The following is a 17,749-nucleotide window of genomic DNA, read 5'->3' as shown; positions in this document are numbered from 1 at the left end:
CTGAGGCTCTAAGACCCCTGATTCATTCCCAGGCACCACCATAAGCCAGGCTAATCAGTGTTCTAATATATATAATTAAAATATTTTTAAAATATATTAAAAAATAGAAAAGATATTAACCAAATGTTAACACTGTTCGCCAGTAAAATAACTATAGGCAACTTTATTAGTTTTATTTGTATTTTCTAATTTTCCACAATAAACATGCATTATTTATAAACTGAAAATAATACTAGACTATAAAAGTCTCTTTTCTTCACTAAAAAAATCAAAATAGAAAAGACTAATAGAAACCAAAGAGGGCAGGGCAGATAATGTAACGGTCATGCAAAGAGACTGTCAAGCCTGAGGCTCCGAAGTCAGAGCTGATTAGTGTTTTGGTAAAAAAAAAAACAAAAAACAAAGATAAAAAAAAATAATAATAATACCTAATACTTAAACTCACTAGTTTTGTATTTTCAAACATTAAAAAACAATTCTGAGTGATCTTTTGGCTTAAGAACTTTTGCAGCAGACTTATATTTAAAGGGGATTTTAAAATAGGTTTGCAGGTCAGGAGATACCCAGTAAAAAGGCATGAACACTACACTACCATACACAAAATCTCAGATTTAAGTCCCAGAATCACATGGGAACACCACAGTACCAGGGAAAGCTCCAAGGACACCTTTTTCTCTCTTTAAATTTTAAAATAAATATAATAAAAAGTGAGCCCCACAGCAATGTAACTGTGGAGGTCCAGTACCACCAAAAAATAAATAAAAGGAAAACAAGTATCCTAAGAACTAAAACAGCAGGAGAGATCAAATAGCAATAATAATGTTACCATTAAAGTAACTATACCATTACGGTTAGAAAATGAGATTACATACTGTTTCAATTCTTCAATTGTAAAATTGGTAAGATCTGGAACATCTTGATCTTCATTTTGCTCTTCTTCCTCTTCAGGGGCAGGCTGAACAGCAACTTCATTTACTTCTTCAATTGAGAAGAAACACAAATTTCTCAAAATCATTCACTACGTGCTCTTGTCTAGTCAATGCTGATTTTGTATTTATTGGCATATAAGCCTAATATAATTCTTTATTTTGGTAAGTGGCAGGTCTGATCTCTTGAAAATCAACCTTATTAAAATTTATTTTTGTCAACATTCATTTTATTTTTAAAAGCTAAATACAGAATTAGTAACAACAACAAAATAATAATAATGGTATTTTTGTGACTGTTACTGACTGAAATAATACTGACAACAATAAAAATAACAGTTCCATCTCAGAAAAGTGTAAAGAAGTTCACTGGAAAACAACTTTATTTCATCTTCAATAAAAAATGTTCCTAAGAATTCAATTATTATAAGAAGTTATCATAACTTAATTATCCTATATGTTCATAATTTAATAAAGCTTGTTTAGTGAAGTACAGAACCATACTTACGTGTTGTAGCTGAATCAGGCTGCGACAATTTGAGAATTCCTGTTTTTAGCAGTTTTGAAAATAATTCATTGACATCCACTTGACTGAGGTGGTTATCAGGATATGCCTTAGGAAGGGCTCCTTAAAAAAAAAAAAAAAAAAAAAAAGTCACTCTTAAAATGAAATAAGAACTTAAAAAGCTCCCCTTGACCCTCTGATTAATTGTTATAATTCGCAGGGTATCTTGAAGACAACTTTGAAAAATTCTAGTATATTTATGGCAAAGCACATGACTTGCAATACATGGAGTCCCTGATTTGAACCCCAGCACTACACATATCACAGCTGAGCAGTGCTCTGGTTAAAAGCTCAAAAATACATAAATAATTATGTCTTATCCCATTATAACAAAAAACTTTATCAAAGGACCCAGACCTGGTTCGAGAATCACAGGAACGTTTTATCCTCTGTTAATATGTTGTATATCATATTAGTTGAGTGTCCATAAAAACACATATATGAATCAACCTTATATAAAGGCTCGTCTCCTGTAACTTAATCTTTATTCACTTAGCAGACACATACTTGCTTGTTCACTCTCTCTCTTTGTGCAAACAAGATGAAATGAATACAGATCAATACATCTCAGGGAACAACAGAAACATTTCTAGTGAAGATTAAAATTTAATAAATTGCACATGCTCACTCAAAACCCTCATTTTCTAAAACTAAGTATCTATTAAATAAATATATATATATATTTGCCCTTTGGAAAACGCAAGTACAAAAAGTACATACCTGAAGGATTCTGAACAAATGCTCCAGGATTCTGTGGATGAACTGGTAAAAATTGTTGTCCTTGGCCAAATCCTACTGGCTGAGCAACACCAGTCAAAACCTTTAAGAGAAACTTTCCTTTTAAGAACATCCTTTCTATATTTTAAATAAATGTTTAATATTCTGACTACATCACAAATATCACGAGGCCTGTTTTCTAGAGTAATATTTAAGAGTATAAATATCTAAGTCACTTCACTTCGATGTTCTCTATAAACTGGAATAATTAAAACTTCCCTTATCTGGGGGGCTGAATAGTGGTATCCCTGGTTCAACATACACTTTACAATATGCAAGATTCAAGCCCCAGGTCCCAACCTGCACGGGGGAAGTTTCACAAGAGGTAAAATAGTGCCTGCAGTTTTCTCTCCTCTCCTTCTCCCTCTGCTCTAAATCCGTCTCTATCCAAAAAATATATATTTTTAAAATCCTGTCCTTGTTATAAAAGGGGGTGGGGGTGGGAAGTGGTCAGGAGGTGGCGCAGTGGATAAAGCACTGGATTCTCGACCATGAAGTCTCAGATTCAATCCCTGACAGCACACGTACCAGAATGTCTGGTTCTTTCTCTTTCTCCTATCTTTCTCATGAATAATTAAAATCTTAAAAAAGAAGAAGACAGAGAGAAAGGAAGACCAACTTCTCTTATCTGATGTATAAGATTTATAAGATACTGGAGAATGGATATGAAATGTCTTGAAAAAGCTAGTTGTAAAAAAAAAATAAATAAATAAAAAAAAAAAAAAGAAAAAGCTAGTTGTATAACCTGACACAAATCACTTTACTTTAATGGTGATTTCCCTTATTCTGTAAGTAGAAGAAATGACATCTAGGAATGATTATGACAGAGTGATTCTCTGGTTTTAGCTCACGTGTGCATGCACTCTCTAATAAAGTAACTTTTTAAAAAAGTGAATATATGACCAAGTAAGAAAGTGTCATCACCTGAGAATCTTGGCAATAATGTTAAGTTATTGAATTTAAGTTGAAAGGTGATAAAAAGTATGAAGACAGAAAGAAAAACAGGGCTGTGGAGATACTACGATGTTCATGCAAAAACACGTTTCATACCTAAGGCTCTGAGTACACGGAACCACTGTATGCCAGAGGTGAGCTATTTTCACTTTGGTAAAACAGTAATAGTAGTAATAACAGTAATATAAAAAGAGCAATTTTATACTGAAGCAAAGAAAATCTGATTTTTTTCATTTAATTCAGGCTAATGAACTTCTTACAGGCTGAAAAAAAACAGCTTTATGGTTATAACAAAGCTTAAAAGATCGCAGTAGTGCTACAATGCAGCAGAGGTCTAAAAAACACAGTCACCTTATTTTACGAGCTTTGATAAAAAGAAAAACAAAAACATGGAAAACTGTGTAAAATTAAGGTATATAGGAAGTCCTGAGAGCTCAACTTTGAAGAGAGAAACATCAGAGTGTGAGTAGACAGAGACATTAACACTGAGAGATTTCTCCAGATCCTGGAAGAACTAAATCTGACTTAAATTCTAAATCTTAGTCTAGTCTAATACTTCCCAATAACATGGGGTTTTAGAATACCTTAAAAGCGTTCCAGTCTATAAAATAAACTATCCCCTGAAGCCTTAGAAATAAAAAAAACTGGTTCAGATCTGCATACAACATAACCTGGAGGTAGCACAGTGTGTTAAGTGCACACGGCGTGAGGACCGGTGTAAGGATCCCAGTTCTAGCACCCCGCTCCCCACCTGCAGGGGGTGTCGCTTCACAAGCGGTATAGCAGGTCTGCAGATGTCTTTCTTCCTGTCTTCCCATCCTCTCTCCATTTCTCTCTGTCCTATCTAACAACAATGACATCAATAACAATAAAAAATGTAAATATTAAAAATAAAAAACACCATAACCCTAGAATGACAACAAATTTACCTGTTGAGGTGCCTGAAGATTTCCTACTGTCATTGGGGCAGGTAAATTGCCAAAGTTTCCAAATTGAGAACTTTGAAGAGTCTTGTCATCAAAATAGTGTCCAGAAGCTCTGTTAAGGGGGTTTGAAAAATTCTGGTTTCCAGGACCATGTGGTCCATTAAAATTTGGTCCTTGAGGTGAATCAAACATTTGTTCAGGTCTTGGGAACTGTAGTCCTTGGGATGGGGCATTAAAAGCATTACCGGGTGGATCATTATATGGACCAGTCTGATTGAAAGCTACTGATTCAAGTCTTTGTGAAGGGTGATTGTCAAACCGTGCGCCTTGAAGACCAAGAGGAATATCGAACCTTGATGCTTGCTGGTGTTGCGGGCCATCAAATCTTTGAGGTATACCATCAAATCTTGGTTGTACCTGCTGTCCAGGAGGCCCATCAAATCTCTGTGGACCTGGCTGACCAGTTCTTTCAAATCTAGGACCTGGCTGTCCATGTAACCCATCAAATCTTGGCAAGAGCGATGGCTGACCTGGCTGCCCTTCAAATCTTAAAGGATGACAACCTTCAAATCTTGGACCACCTTGACCCATTGGCCCTTCAATTCGCAGACCACCTCCTGGCACAGGACCCTCAAACCTCATTCCACCTCCTTGTTGGACTAAAGGTCCTTCAAATCTGATTCCAACCCCTGGTTGACCATGTGGACCCTCAAACCTAAGGTTCCCACCAAGTTGATTATGCTGTCCTTCAAACCTAATACCAGTTACTGACTGACCATGGGGGCCCTCAAACCTCATTCCAACTCCCTGTTGTAGCAAAGGGCCCTCAAATCTAATTCCACCTGATGGTGGACCATGAGGTCCATCAAACCTCAATGCAGCCCCTGATGGACCATGACCCCCCTCAAATCGAAGTCCTCCTACAGGCTGACCTCGGGGATTATCAAATCTAAGTCCACCCACAGGCTGACCATGAGGTCCATCAAACCTTAGACCACCCACAGGCTGGCCCCGATGCCCCTCAAATCGGAGACCACCCACAGGTTGGCCCCCTGGCCCTTCAAATCGCAAACAACCTGGAGATCCCTCAAACCTCATGCCAGGGGAACCTTCAAACCGAAAACCACCTCCACCTGCTTGACTAATTGGCCCCTCAAACCTCAGAGGTGTTCCTACTGGCCCTGGAGGACCTTCAAATCTCAAAGGACACCCACCTAACTGGCCCTGTGGTCCTTCAAATCTCAAGGGGCCTCCTCCCCCCATTTGTCCTGGTGACCCATCAAACCTAAGAGAACCTGGTGCAGGAGGTCCGTCAATTCTAGGGCTTAATTTATTAGGTCCTTCAAAAATCATCTTTGCTGGACCATCTCTCCCTACTGGTGGCCTACCAGGTCCATCAAATAATGGTCTATCTTCAGCCAAAGCTGTAAGTCGTTGATTTGTATCAAGGCCGGCAAATCTTGATGCTGGACTATCTACAAAAGGTTTATCTGAATCTTCGTATCTAGGTCGCTTAAGGGGAAAACGATCGTTGAATGGCGATCTCTGCTCATCTCGAACACCTTTTAAAAAGAAAAATATGTTATTTCCCTAAATCTGAATTTACATCACATTTTCTTCCTATATTTACGTGGTTCTCAAAAAATATACATAACTATCTCACTTTATTAGACGAAAGAGAAAGACCACATCAAGAGCCTGGAAGATGCCCTCTAAAGTCAGATAAGCCTAGGTAAAAAAAAAAAAAAAGTCCCATCCTGTCAACTTATTATCTGACTTTGAGAGCAAGTTATTTATCCTCTCGTCTTACTCCCTGTGTATAATATGGGGGTAATAGATAATTTCAGTGGGTTGTTGTAGTAAATTAGATCACATACGTAAAGATCCTACTAAAGTACCTGACATAGCCTTATCAACATTAGCTCCCGTCCCTTTGGAGGGGGGTGGGGAGGAAAAGTGAACAAACAAAATAGTCTTAATAGTCACAAAACTCCATCCCCACTTAGCTGGCTCATTTTTCCCTTCACTGCTGTGTGAGTCAATAGGCATAATCTGATTTAACTTTTTCTACCTTTAGCAGAGACTTGCTCGTCATGTCTTCTCCGGCCCTCATGGGGTGAAAGATTCTCAGCATAAGTACGACTCCCAGATATAGGAGAAAGACGTCTTGCTCTTTCACTAAATTGTTCTTTTCTGTCAAACTGTGCTCCACTATTCCTATTTGCATGTTTATTTTTGGATGGCTCACATTCTATTCCAGACAACAAGGCATCAGTCAAAGGGTAGTCAAAAATATCAGGATCTAAGAGATCAAGTCTTGGAAATGAATGCTGAACCTGTGTCCTTTTCAGTTTTGCTTTATGTTCATAGTAGGTTAATTCAGCATCAGATAAGAGAGGTTTCTTTTTTAATCCACCTTTATTTTCTTCTGTAGGACTATCCCGTACACTGCATCTATGTTTACCTTCTTGATACTGAAAAAGCTGTCGAATTTGATGTACAACAACAAGGAACTCATCCTGTGTAATTTCACCAGATGCTAAACGTTCACTCGTCTGCATAGGGTGATAAAAGAAAATTAAGAATTTTAAATATAAAAGGTACTTACTTAAAAAATTGTTTAAAAGGATATTTGCACATGGGATCACAGTAACTACCTTTTGAAGTAATTCTCTTTTGCTTGCAAGAGTTAGCTCTTTAGGAATCTGAAGATTGGCATCTACACTTAATCGATGCTGTTGTTTTGGGGCGCGAGGTGACAAAATCCCTTTAGTGCTTGACCAGCTCTCCCTATGCCTTAGATGAGGAGGTTTATTGTGATCATCACCCTGTTGTAAGCTGTAATCATAAAAGCAGTATGTTACACCATAAAATTTTTAAAAAAATATTTAAGGCTTTAAGTATATGGAAAACTGGAAAGTGTTATATGCATGTACAAGATATGTATTTACTGTCAAATGTAAAACATTAATTCCCCAATAAAGAAATTTAAAAAAAAATTTAAGGCTATAAGGATTCTTTTCAAAAGTTAAGATGAAGATACACAACCACAAAATTAAATGGTTAACAGCACAAGAAGTGGGGTAAGTCAGACATAACTTCTGCTTCTTGAATGCTCTGAATATACAGTCTCAGGTAAATTAACTTTTTAAAGTACAGTAAAATGAATAATGGCATTTAACTCACAGGTATAAGAAATAAATGTTGTGTATGTATTACACCAAAATAAAAGACTCTGGGGTGAGTGGAGAGTGTACAGGTCCTAGAAAAGGATGACAGAGGACCTAGTAGGGATTGTATTGTTACGTGGAAAACTGAGAAATGTTATGCATGTACAAACTACTGTATTTACTGTTGACTGTAAAACACTAATCCCCCAATAAAGAAATTTTTAAAAAATGATGTTAAAGCACTAATTACAGCACCAAAAATATATTTCCCAACTTTTAAATGAACACTTAAATGTGTATGAAACCTGATTTTTTTTTTTTTTTTTTAAGGCAAACAGAGCAAAGTCTAGAGGCAAGGAGAATACAAGAGACTATAGCAGGAGCCGGGCGGTGGCGCAGTGGGTTAAGTGCACATGGTGCGAAGCGCAAGGAACCCGGTTTGAGCCTCCGGCTCCCCACCTGCAAGGGAGTCGCTTCACAGGTGGTGAAGCAGGTCTGCAGGTGTCTATCTTTCTCTCCCCCTCTCTGTCTTCCCCTCCCCTCTCCATTTCTCTGTCCTATCCAACAACAACAACAGTTATAACTACAACAATAAAACAAGGGCAACAAAAGGGAATAGATAAATATTTAAAAAAAAAAAAAAACACACACACACAAGACTACAGCACCAAAGTATCTTTCGATGTGGTGGGGCCTAGACTTAAACCTGGGTAGTACACACGGCAAAGTTGCATATTATCTATGTATGCTACTTCACCAGACCAGAACTTGATTTTTTTTTTTTTTAAAGGAGCATCCTACCTTTTGTTTTCTTCCCAACCAGATTTCCATCTTTTGGTAGATTTGGAACTTGGCCAGTTTTCTATATTTTCCTTTGGTTCTGAGCCTGACTTTGTAGAATGCTGACTTGCAATTTCTTGTGGTCGTTCTTCTTCTGTCTTTTTTATTCGTCTCGGATCTCGAACATCCTGTTTAGTGCTTCTCTTAGCATTTCTTTCTTCTCTGGAGGGTAGAGGAAACTCTTCCATGTGTGACTGTTTAATTCCTGATTGGCGAGTCTTCCCAGCTTTTGGTGTCAAGGTTGGAGACATACTCCTTTGCCTTCGTTTGGGTGACCGTCTATCTCTTCTCTTTGGAGAATGTATAATTGGTGAACGAGACTTGGGTGATCGTGATCTTGACCGCTTTCTAGTACTTGATCTCCCTGGTTTTGTCCCCTGTTTTTCTGATTCTTCTGTTACTGTATCCTGTTTTTGTACAACACCATTTATTATTTTATTTCTACTTCCAACCAGTCTGTGTTCAGATGATTTCATGTGTTCATCCTTATCCTTTTTTTCTACAGTTTTTCTTTTTTCTTTTACATCATCATCTTTGTTATCAGTCTTATCCTGAAAATGTTTTTTTAATCTTGGATCTCTCTTACTCATATCAGACATCCTTGAACTTTCAGATTCCTGACATTTCAAGTCTTTTGTATGGGATAATTTGTTTTTCAAAGGTGATGGTGATTTAGATTTAGATTTAGATTTAGACTCTAACTGGTCAAGTTCCTTCTTGGGTATTTTTTCGCCTGATTTACATTTTTCTTGCTTAGATGAATTTGGTTTTTCAGAGGGTACCGTTTTACTTGTCTTATTATCAGATTGGTTCAGTGCGTTCATTAAGAAATCCTTTCTGTGACTTTGCTCTTTCCCATGAGAAGAATGCTGACTCATTCTATTCAGACGGGGATCCCGGTTAGTTCCTTTCAAATCCTGAATTTGTAAGGATTGGCCAGGACGGTTTTTCTCAGGTTGCACAGGAACCTGATGGTGGCTTTTTAATGCCATAGGTGGAATTTGTGAAACATGTAATTTGGATGGTGCAGAGCCAGGACCCAAGGTGGATGCCTCCTGCTGAACACTGAGTGATACTGCCTGAAATACAAAATAAACTGAACATTTATCAGATTATCATGAAACCTGCAGTTCATTTATCAAAAAATTAACGATCAGAGGGCCAGGAGATATCTTACTCGTAGAAAGGGTCTGGAATAAGGGCCCAGGTTCAAACTCATGACATGCAAGCATCCCGTAAACAGAAAGTTTCACAAGTGGGTAGAGCACTGCTGTGTCATATCTCCTCCTCTCTGATTTCTACTCCAACCCCACCCTATCTAAGAAAAAAAGAAAAAGAAAAGAAGGAAGAGGGAGTCGGGCGGTAGCGTAGCGGGTTAAGCACATGTTGCAAAGCGCAAGGACCAGTGTACCAGTGTACAGATCCCAGTTCGAGCCCCCGGCTCCCCACCTGCAGGGGAGTCGCTTCACAGGTGGTGAAGCAGATCTGCAGGTCTTTCCTCCTCTCTGTCTTCCCTTCCTCTCTCCATTTCTCTCTGTCCTATCTAACAACGGCAACATCAATAACTACAACAACAATAAAAGAACGACAAAAGGGAAAACAAATATATGTAAAAAAAAAAAAAAGAAAAAAAGAATGGGAGGAAGAGAGAATGCAGAAAAGAAAGAGAAACAGAGAAAGAGAGCAAGCAAGCAGGAAGGAAGGAAATAAGAGAAAGAAAAAAGAAACTCCACCAGCAACAGTGGAATCACGCAAGAGTGAAGCAACAGCGAAGTCCTGGCAGCAAAAACATACATTGAAAATCAAAGAACACAGATAGAAAAGTCAAAAATAGTACTTTATTCATTCAACAAATACAGTTATCCCTGCATGCTGCAAGGAAGAGAAAGCTTGCGTACTTAATACAGCTTGTTACTTACTAGTCTTTTATTTTGGGTGTTAAGAATACGATATCTAGACTAAAATTAATACTGCTCATTTTCCTACTTATTCGGTATACAAAGTCTGACTGTATGGTCTGGGAGATGGTGCAGTAGGTAAGGCACTGGACTCTCAAGCATGAGGTCCCAAGTTCGGTCACTGGCAGCACATGTACCAGAGTGATGTCTGGTTCTCTCTCTCCTCCCATCTTTGTCAGTAGTTAAAATAAATAAATAGATAAATAAACTTGTTTAACTGCTACTAAGAAACTATTAAATCACTCGGTCAAAAGGTCATATTACTAAGATTTCATATAAAATTTAATTCCTCCCAAAGTGGCATTGATAATGAACTTAAATGTTCTGCCTTCTACCGCCTCATAGAACATTAAAGACAATATAAAACAATTCACTACAACACACCTACCATCTTGCCACTAATACACATTAAAATCATTAACAAAGCTAAGGTGCTATATATTAAATTATAATCTAAGAGTATGTCAAAGAATCTTAAGACTACAAAATTTTGGCTAATACATCACAATTTGCAAATGAAAAATATTTATTAAAAATGTCATATTAATACAAATGCAAAATAATTCTTTATCAGAAGTTATTTAAAATGACAAATTTCCTCTACTTACCAGCTGTGCCTTAGCTTGCTCCAGCTCAAGTTCCAGCTTTTTCTGCTGAAGTTCTAACAGCTGTTTTTGCTTTGCCAGTAACTGCTGCCTGATTAGTTGTTCTTGAGTAAGATTCTTTTGTATATCAGGGACAACTGGAGGAGTGGCGATGCCAGGAGAACTGACCACTGTGCCAGGTGTTGAAGGCTCTTCAGGCTATAAGAAAAAATAATTTGTTAAAAAAGCATAGCTTTTAAAAACAAAACAGGGGAACTAAAAAATAGCAAGCTTATTTCCTAATAAACATTATACATAATCTTGTCAGTCCTGTTTAAAGCACACATTCCCCCCCCCAGCTAAATAGCAACATAGTATACTAGAATTAATACTTCAACAAGTAGAGAAAGTAAATCAGAGGTTAGTCTTTTATAAAAAAATGGTTCAACACAAGTTATTCTAGATATTTCATGACCAAAAAAAAAATTAAGTGGAAATCTGATACTTGAAAGTACTCACTATATACAAATCATAGTAAAACTTACCGATTTATTTAAAAATTTAGGGTTCACATGGATGCTGGATGTATTCACATTGGGGGGTAGAGGTTTAATAGGCCAAGCAGGATCTAATGAATTGACTCTGACATCCAGGGCATAAAGCTTCTTCAATGGGAATATTTCATCCCATGTAGAACGTAATTTAAATAAACTTTTTCTAGTATTTTCATCCACCTAAAACAACAGAATAATTCTATGGCTTGTTAAGCTACTATAGGATGTTTTATATATTAAGTACAAAACCTCACAAATCTATTCTACTTCACATGTTTACACTGCTCAAGTATACATAAATACAATAGTAACAATTTAAAGGTGTATTTGGCAGTGTAACCAAGAAAGTTTACTCAAAAAAACTGGAAAATTATCCACTACTCTTCATGAAAATGAACTGTAAAAATTTAAGGTATAAAATATTAACAAATTTGACTTGATAAAATATAAAAGTATTAGACAATAGTTCATCTGATGGCTTAGATTAAAAAAATATATTACCATATATATGGTAGTAACAAAGTTACAATGTGGTACAGAAACCACCTTAACTGAAATTCACAAAATGTTTCTAGTGAGATTTATAGTTTATTGACTCATGCTTATAAAGAGCAGAATAGTAGTACTTTTAAAATTAGCCATCAAAGAACCTAATTATTGGGAAAGTTGAGTTAGGTTTTTAATTTTTTAGTAAAGTCTAAACTAAATTCAAGTCTTTAGACAAGGCCCACAAGAATTCTCCAAAGTATTCCTATCAAATACCCAACTGAATTTGAACATGTTGCAACTAAGAGACTGAATTAACTCAACTCCTAAATGCAAAGCCAATTTCTCAAACTACAGCTTCAAGGAGTTAAAAGCTACAGTGCATGATTAACAATCTCCTTCATACAATTTGAAATATAGCTTTCCAGATGTCTTCCGTATATACTTACTTAGCAGTATTTCTTTTCTGGAAGAACCAAGTGGGACCAAAAAAAATCACTAAAAATAGCAACTGAATTTTCTGCTCTCATAAGTAAAATCTGATACTGACTAAAGTTCTTAAAAATAATCCCAATTCTCAAAGTCTAACAATCGTTAGGAATTCCTCCAAACACAACAGGTGAATTCACTAAAATACAAAAACTCTAGTCCTAAACATTTAGTTAGGGAAATCTTTAATTCTATCTTACAAGTGTCTTTTTGCTCAGGGATTTAAGAAACAAAAAGGTCCGATAGGAAGCCACTTCAGCAAATCCCATCGCCTCTTCAACATAATGTTGCATCAGCCAAACTACCAAATAAAACGTCATCCTGGAAGGAATTTACTAACTCCAGGTTAAAAAAAAAAAAAAAAAAAAAAAAAGCTTTGCCTCTAAACCTTCTAAAAATATGAGAGGAAAAGAAAGCATTTCCAAATAAAAAGTCAAGTGACTTAAGTAACAAAAGGAAAATACTTTCAGGGACTTGGGAGAATCATAAAGTTTCAGTCATCAATCACAAATTGGAACATACTAGAGGATTGTTAACTTTTTTTCCAGATAATAGTCAACATCCTAACACAAAACTAAACAATGAAATTTTGAAGTACTTTGACAGCTTCAAGTCTTGTAACCTACATTTTAATGATAGAACAGATATTCAAATAAATCAGAAATCCTAAAAGCAAATCCATCTATTTTTGGATAGTGTTAAAATTCCTAGAATCCACTTTAAAACTTTGAGACACTGATTTTAGCATGATGCTAAACAAATGTCCAAGAGGACAAAACATTTTGCCACCCAAGAAAACCCAACACAAAGGCAAGTATTTATTTAATCAGCAGCAGTTTCTAAAAATTCAAATGTGTCTAAATGCATATATACCTTTTCAAACACACAAATAAATGTTGCAACTAGATTTTTAGTAAAGGCAGTGAGATACTCTCTTCCAACGTTTTTCACAATAGAATCCATAAGGTACATAACAGGAAGCTTCTCTGAGGAAGGAGCCTAAATAAAAAGAAACTGATAAGTTTAGTATAATGAATTCTCACCAAAAAATTACTTTTAAAATTGAGTTTTTAAACCTACAATACAGACCTCTATATATTTTGTTGATACTACTTTTGAAAATTAATTTTTGGAAGTGTTCAAGTTCTCATATCTTATAATCTTTAGTGGAGCATACAAAATAAGCTTGGAGTTAGGAAAAAAAATTACCATTTAAACACTTAATTGAATTTCATGTTTACATGAAAACCTTAAGTAAGTGACCCAAAAATAGGAGATAATTTTCTGTAAAAGTGTTTTAAGTTTTGTGAGACAAATTAACTTCCAATGTTGTGTCTAGACTCAATGAAGTTTTCTGCAGAAACCTAATTCCCACAAGCATTTTATATGTTAAAATCTACAAAGATGTGATACGTTAAAATTGTTTGGTACTCTCTACACCCCAATGAACAAAGAAGTAAACTTCACATATGAAATGGCAGGGGGGAAAAAAAGGGAAAGAGAAAAAAGAGGCTTTTAAACTTGCACATCAACATGCAGGAAGGTGCAAGTCGTTTCTGATACAAGAAAAACTGGATGGAGCAGCCGTTGAGTCACTTTAGTCAGGTTGTACTTGACTCTGGAAACCAGGATTTGTCCTGAAGATTTTCTTCACCAGCATGGACTCTCCGTCGAAATTTCCCCCCCCACACATGCACAAACCAGAGATTCTAGATTTGTACAGTGTCAGTGTGGTGATGCTGATACAAGTAGCCCTTTCCATAGCAATGCTGTTGCCCCAGTTCAACTGCAATGCCTACCCATCTCTGGCTTTTAGAAGGCATAGCAAGTTTCCAGAAAGCACCAGCAGGTTCACAGACTTGAGGAGCACTATGACACGATTTAAACTGTTGACTCCATAGGAGCACCCAAGATTATATATATATATATATATATATATTAAAAAAAAAAAAAAAACCACTCTCACACACACACACACACACACACACACACAAATAACTTATCCCAATTTACCCACCCCATGTGTATAGGAACGTTTACCCATAGCTACCTGGATAGCCAGGGTAGGTTCACAGTTCACAATGTCACTTTTGCCCATACAAGTGTGTGGAAATGCTCTTGCTTCTGATCAATACCACTACAATCTAAGTAGGCTAAGAAAACTTCTGAATAACTCAGTATGAAAATTTTCTTTTAAGGTACTAATAAAAAAGGGTTTGCAAGGCCATTGCATGTGGGTAGACTAAGTACCAACATGTCAAGTGCTTTACTGCTGTGTACCTCACCAGGTCATGTGTTATGCCTTTTTAGCCACTTGAATTTTGAATATTAAGACTCTTTCAAACCAATCTGTTCAGTCAACTAATTTTTCACCGTACAAGTGAATCCTTACATGTAACTTCCCCACAACTACCTCATGATGGGAGGAGTCAAATCAGATGTGAATTCCTAAGTTTATATAATGCTGAGAGGCTAGAGAATAAGGACACAGAACATTCACCTCCATAAACAAAATCAAGAGTTTGCTAAGAAATGACAGAAAATCCCTCCCCCACCCTCGATTTAGTTATTTTCCCCAAGTGACTTTTACATCTTTTCCTCAGCCTGGCTTTACAAAAATAACCAGGAAATCTGTGAGAGAGAGAAAAAAAAAAAAGGCCTTATCAGGAAACAGTTTACCTCGTTTCACCACTGTGTAGCCATACACAAATACAAGTTTTAATGTGGTCATTATATTTAGATTACACTTCTTGAATGTCTTCTGGATTCATTAAAAAAATTATATGGAAAGTGTCCTTTTGAAAACCTGAGCTACTAATTATTAGGCTTTATGGAACATTAGTAGTCCCCAACATAGCAGGGAATAAAAAAAAAATTATAAACCAAGTACAATTTTTTAAAAGTTAAACGTCCAACAAGGCAAACAGCAGACACGTTTGTTTTCTTGTATCAATAAAAAAAATGTTGAGCATAAGGAAAATGTTTCCTTTTAAAACTTCATACTCTAAAAAAGGCTGTTGTAAACACCTTCATAGGAAAGAAAAAAATGAATGAAAATTTATTTTAGCTGTCAGACTGAGCATAACAACCTTGTTGGGCCCTTAGAAAACAAATAAAAAACCCCCTATTTTGTCCTCTTAAAGTAGGAAAGGACCACCTGAAACCGTGTATCTTGTGTACAGATTTACCCAAAAGAGTGGATGGAACCTAAAGAATGAACCCAAGTCACTTAAAGACTTTTGTTTAAAACACACAACCACATAGATAAAAATAAGTCTTGGAAACATATTCTACACCTTACAGAGGTAAATAAAAAAGACAAGTACATATTTTATATGTTTTATTCACAAATTTTATAATACCAGTCACACATTTCAAAACCATTTATTAAGTCAGACCACTCAGTTTTACACTAGACAGAAACCGCCTCTAGACAATATTGGTGGTTGTTGTTAAAGTGGCCTTTTAAAAGGGGTTCACTCTGCTAATAGGAGGCTCATCCGGATCATTTCTTTCATTCACTAACAACTAGAAAAAAACTAAACCATAAGTACAAGCTTGAAAAATAACTTAAAACGTAGTGCTGGGAAGCTATCAGAACTCATCATTTGTAACTAAGTTTAACAGTAACTTGACTTAAGTGACAATATCGCTCCCACATGAATCTACAGAATAGGGTGGCAGAAGACCACTGCTGTCAAGGGGGAAGCAAAGCACTGCTCCACTGTGAAGGAAGGGAGGAAAAAAAGAGGAGGAGGAGGAGGAGGAGGAGGAGGAGGATCTGAACTTTACAGAAAGGAAAAAATAAAACCCTACAGTACTTATCACCCAGAGGGTCAGCTCTCCGCCTACAGGTTGGATTAAAATCTTGCCCCCGCTCCACCCACCCCCCACCCTCGCACCCACTTTTCCGTGTTTGGGGGGCACAGTACGCCCTCGGACAGGGGAAGGGGAGTTTCCTCGGGCCGCCCCCACCCCACACGGGGTGACGGGTGCGAGCAGCTGCCCGGCTGGCAGGGAGTGGAGTCTCCTCTCTCTTCCCTTTCGCATCATGTGCTTGTCGGGCGCCATGTTGGGCTCCTAACAGGCCGCTGCTCCACTCGGGACGCGTCCCGAGTCCCGCCCGCCGCTCGCTCCCAGGTCCCAGGTCCCCCTTCGCCTCCTTCCGACCCGCGGAGCACAATCGCCCTGCAACAGGGTCCTGGGGGGGCCCTCCCTCCCCGCCTTCCCAGGGGGCTCCGATGGCTTCCACTAGGGCTCCCCCGCACCCCCAACTGCCTCGGAGTGCCCCCCCGGGCTCGCTACAAAGCGTGTGTGTCGGGGCGGCAGCTGCGGGGACACGAACGGGGCGCCGGGGAGCGGAAGTGAGCCTCCACCCTCCATCCTCCCCGCTCCCTGCGCCCGAGGGGCCCCGCTCCGAGCCCGAAGCCGGACGGGGCGGGGGTGGGGGTGGGGGCCGAAGACGAGCACTTGGGCCCCTTTGGATGGAAGCGAGACCTGGGGTGAGGCTGACCCTAACAACAGGGAGTATGAGAAGAATAGGCTGCGGGGTGTATAAAAACCTTGGCGGTTTGGGCCTCGATGAGAGTGACGATCTCCTTGGCGAAGGGCAGGTTCTCCTCGGCTAGAATGGTCAGCATATTGATGTGCGGTTTGCTATTGAAGGTCAGGTCTTCCAGGGACGACTGATAATCCCGACAGGCGTCCTCCCGGGCCCCCGCAGGCCCGGCCTCGGCCGGCGTCTGCTCTGACATTGCGCCGCGGCCCCCCTCCGAGGCCCGCCGCCGCCGAAGCTCCAGCCGCTCTCGGCACCCCGCCTCCCTGCCGACTCCTCTTCCTCGCTCCGGCTCGCTCGCGGCGCCGGCCTCACCACATGCTGACCGCGGAGGGGAGTGAGGGGACGACACAGGGAGAAGCTCGGGGACGAGACGCCGCCGCCTCCCGGGGGATCGCCGTCCGCGTCCAGCCGCCACACAAGCTGCTTTCTCCACCGATACAAAATGGCGGCGGCGGCGGCGGCGACTCCAGCTCCGAAAATGTCTGTGCTTCCAACCGCTGCGTCGTGCGAAATGAGCCAGGGGAGGGGAGAGGTGCGGTAAAGGGCGGGGCCGTTGACAGCGCCGGGCGTTATTGGCTCGCCCGGTCACGTCACAGAGCCGCCCCACCCTTCCGCAGGCCGCCCTGGCTCCGCCTTCCTCTCCGGGCGCGCCCCGGCCTTTAGCAACACCCACCGCGCGGAGGGGCGCTGGGGAGCGACGGCTCTTCCCATTGGTCGATTCATAAGGGGCTGTTCGGTCATTTGTCACCATAACAACCCACTCAGGGAGGTCGGTGGGTCTGGGGGAGGCGGTCCCCGAGACTCTACCCAACCCGTTTGAGTGGAGAGCTCCGTCGGCCCTCTTAGTCCCGCCCCCTGAGGCCCGCCAGCCATTCAGAGACCCCGTCCATCGTGTCCCGCCCGTCTTCCCCGACGGCCAATGGGAAGAGGGGAAACAGATGCTCTGACCGCCCCTTCTCCCT

The 17,749-nt window shown here is 39.4% G+C and overlaps 1 protein-coding gene across 3 annotated transcripts in view; it reads right to left on the bottom strand.

The window, feature by feature from the left end:
* Positions 1-17,379, bottom strand: part of PCF11 (PCF11 cleavage and polyadenylation factor subunit) — a 29,092-nt gene extending 11,713 nt beyond the window's left edge. The window contains exons 1-11 of one of the 3 annotated variants that reach the window (XM_007537500.2): positions 16,792-17,379; positions 13,103-13,228; positions 11,246-11,434; positions 10,725-10,919; positions 8,120-9,237; positions 6,806-6,986; positions 6,220-6,703; positions 4,152-5,710; positions 2,212-2,311; positions 1,435-1,554; positions 873-978 (exon numbers count right to left, since the gene is read on the bottom strand). In XM_007537500.2, coding sequence (XP_007537562.1) covers positions 873-978; positions 1,435-1,554; positions 2,212-2,311; positions 4,152-5,710; positions 6,220-6,703; positions 6,806-6,986; positions 8,120-9,237; positions 10,725-10,919; positions 11,246-11,434; positions 13,103-13,228; positions 16,792-16,983 — 4,370 coding nt within the window. In that variant the 5' untranslated portion in view covers positions 16,984-17,379. The remainder of the gene's footprint in view (positions 1-872; positions 979-1,434; positions 1,555-2,211; positions 2,312-4,151; positions 5,711-6,219; positions 6,704-6,805; positions 6,987-8,119; positions 9,238-10,724; positions 10,920-11,245; positions 11,435-13,102; positions 13,229-16,791) is intronic. The other 2 variants (XM_007537501.2, XM_060176749.1) reach the window with 2 other exon arrangements.
* Positions 17,380-17,749: the final 370 nt, after the last annotated feature.

The sequence above is a fragment of the Erinaceus europaeus genome, chromosome 17, assembly GCF_950295315.1.
Source record: "Erinaceus europaeus chromosome 17, mEriEur2.1, whole genome shotgun sequence".
NCBI classification, from domain to species: Eukaryota; Metazoa; Chordata; class Mammalia; order Eulipotyphla; family Erinaceidae; genus Erinaceus; species Erinaceus europaeus.
The sequence above is the reverse complement of the archived record's forward strand: the minus strand, read 5'-3'. Positions and strand labels throughout refer to the sequence as shown.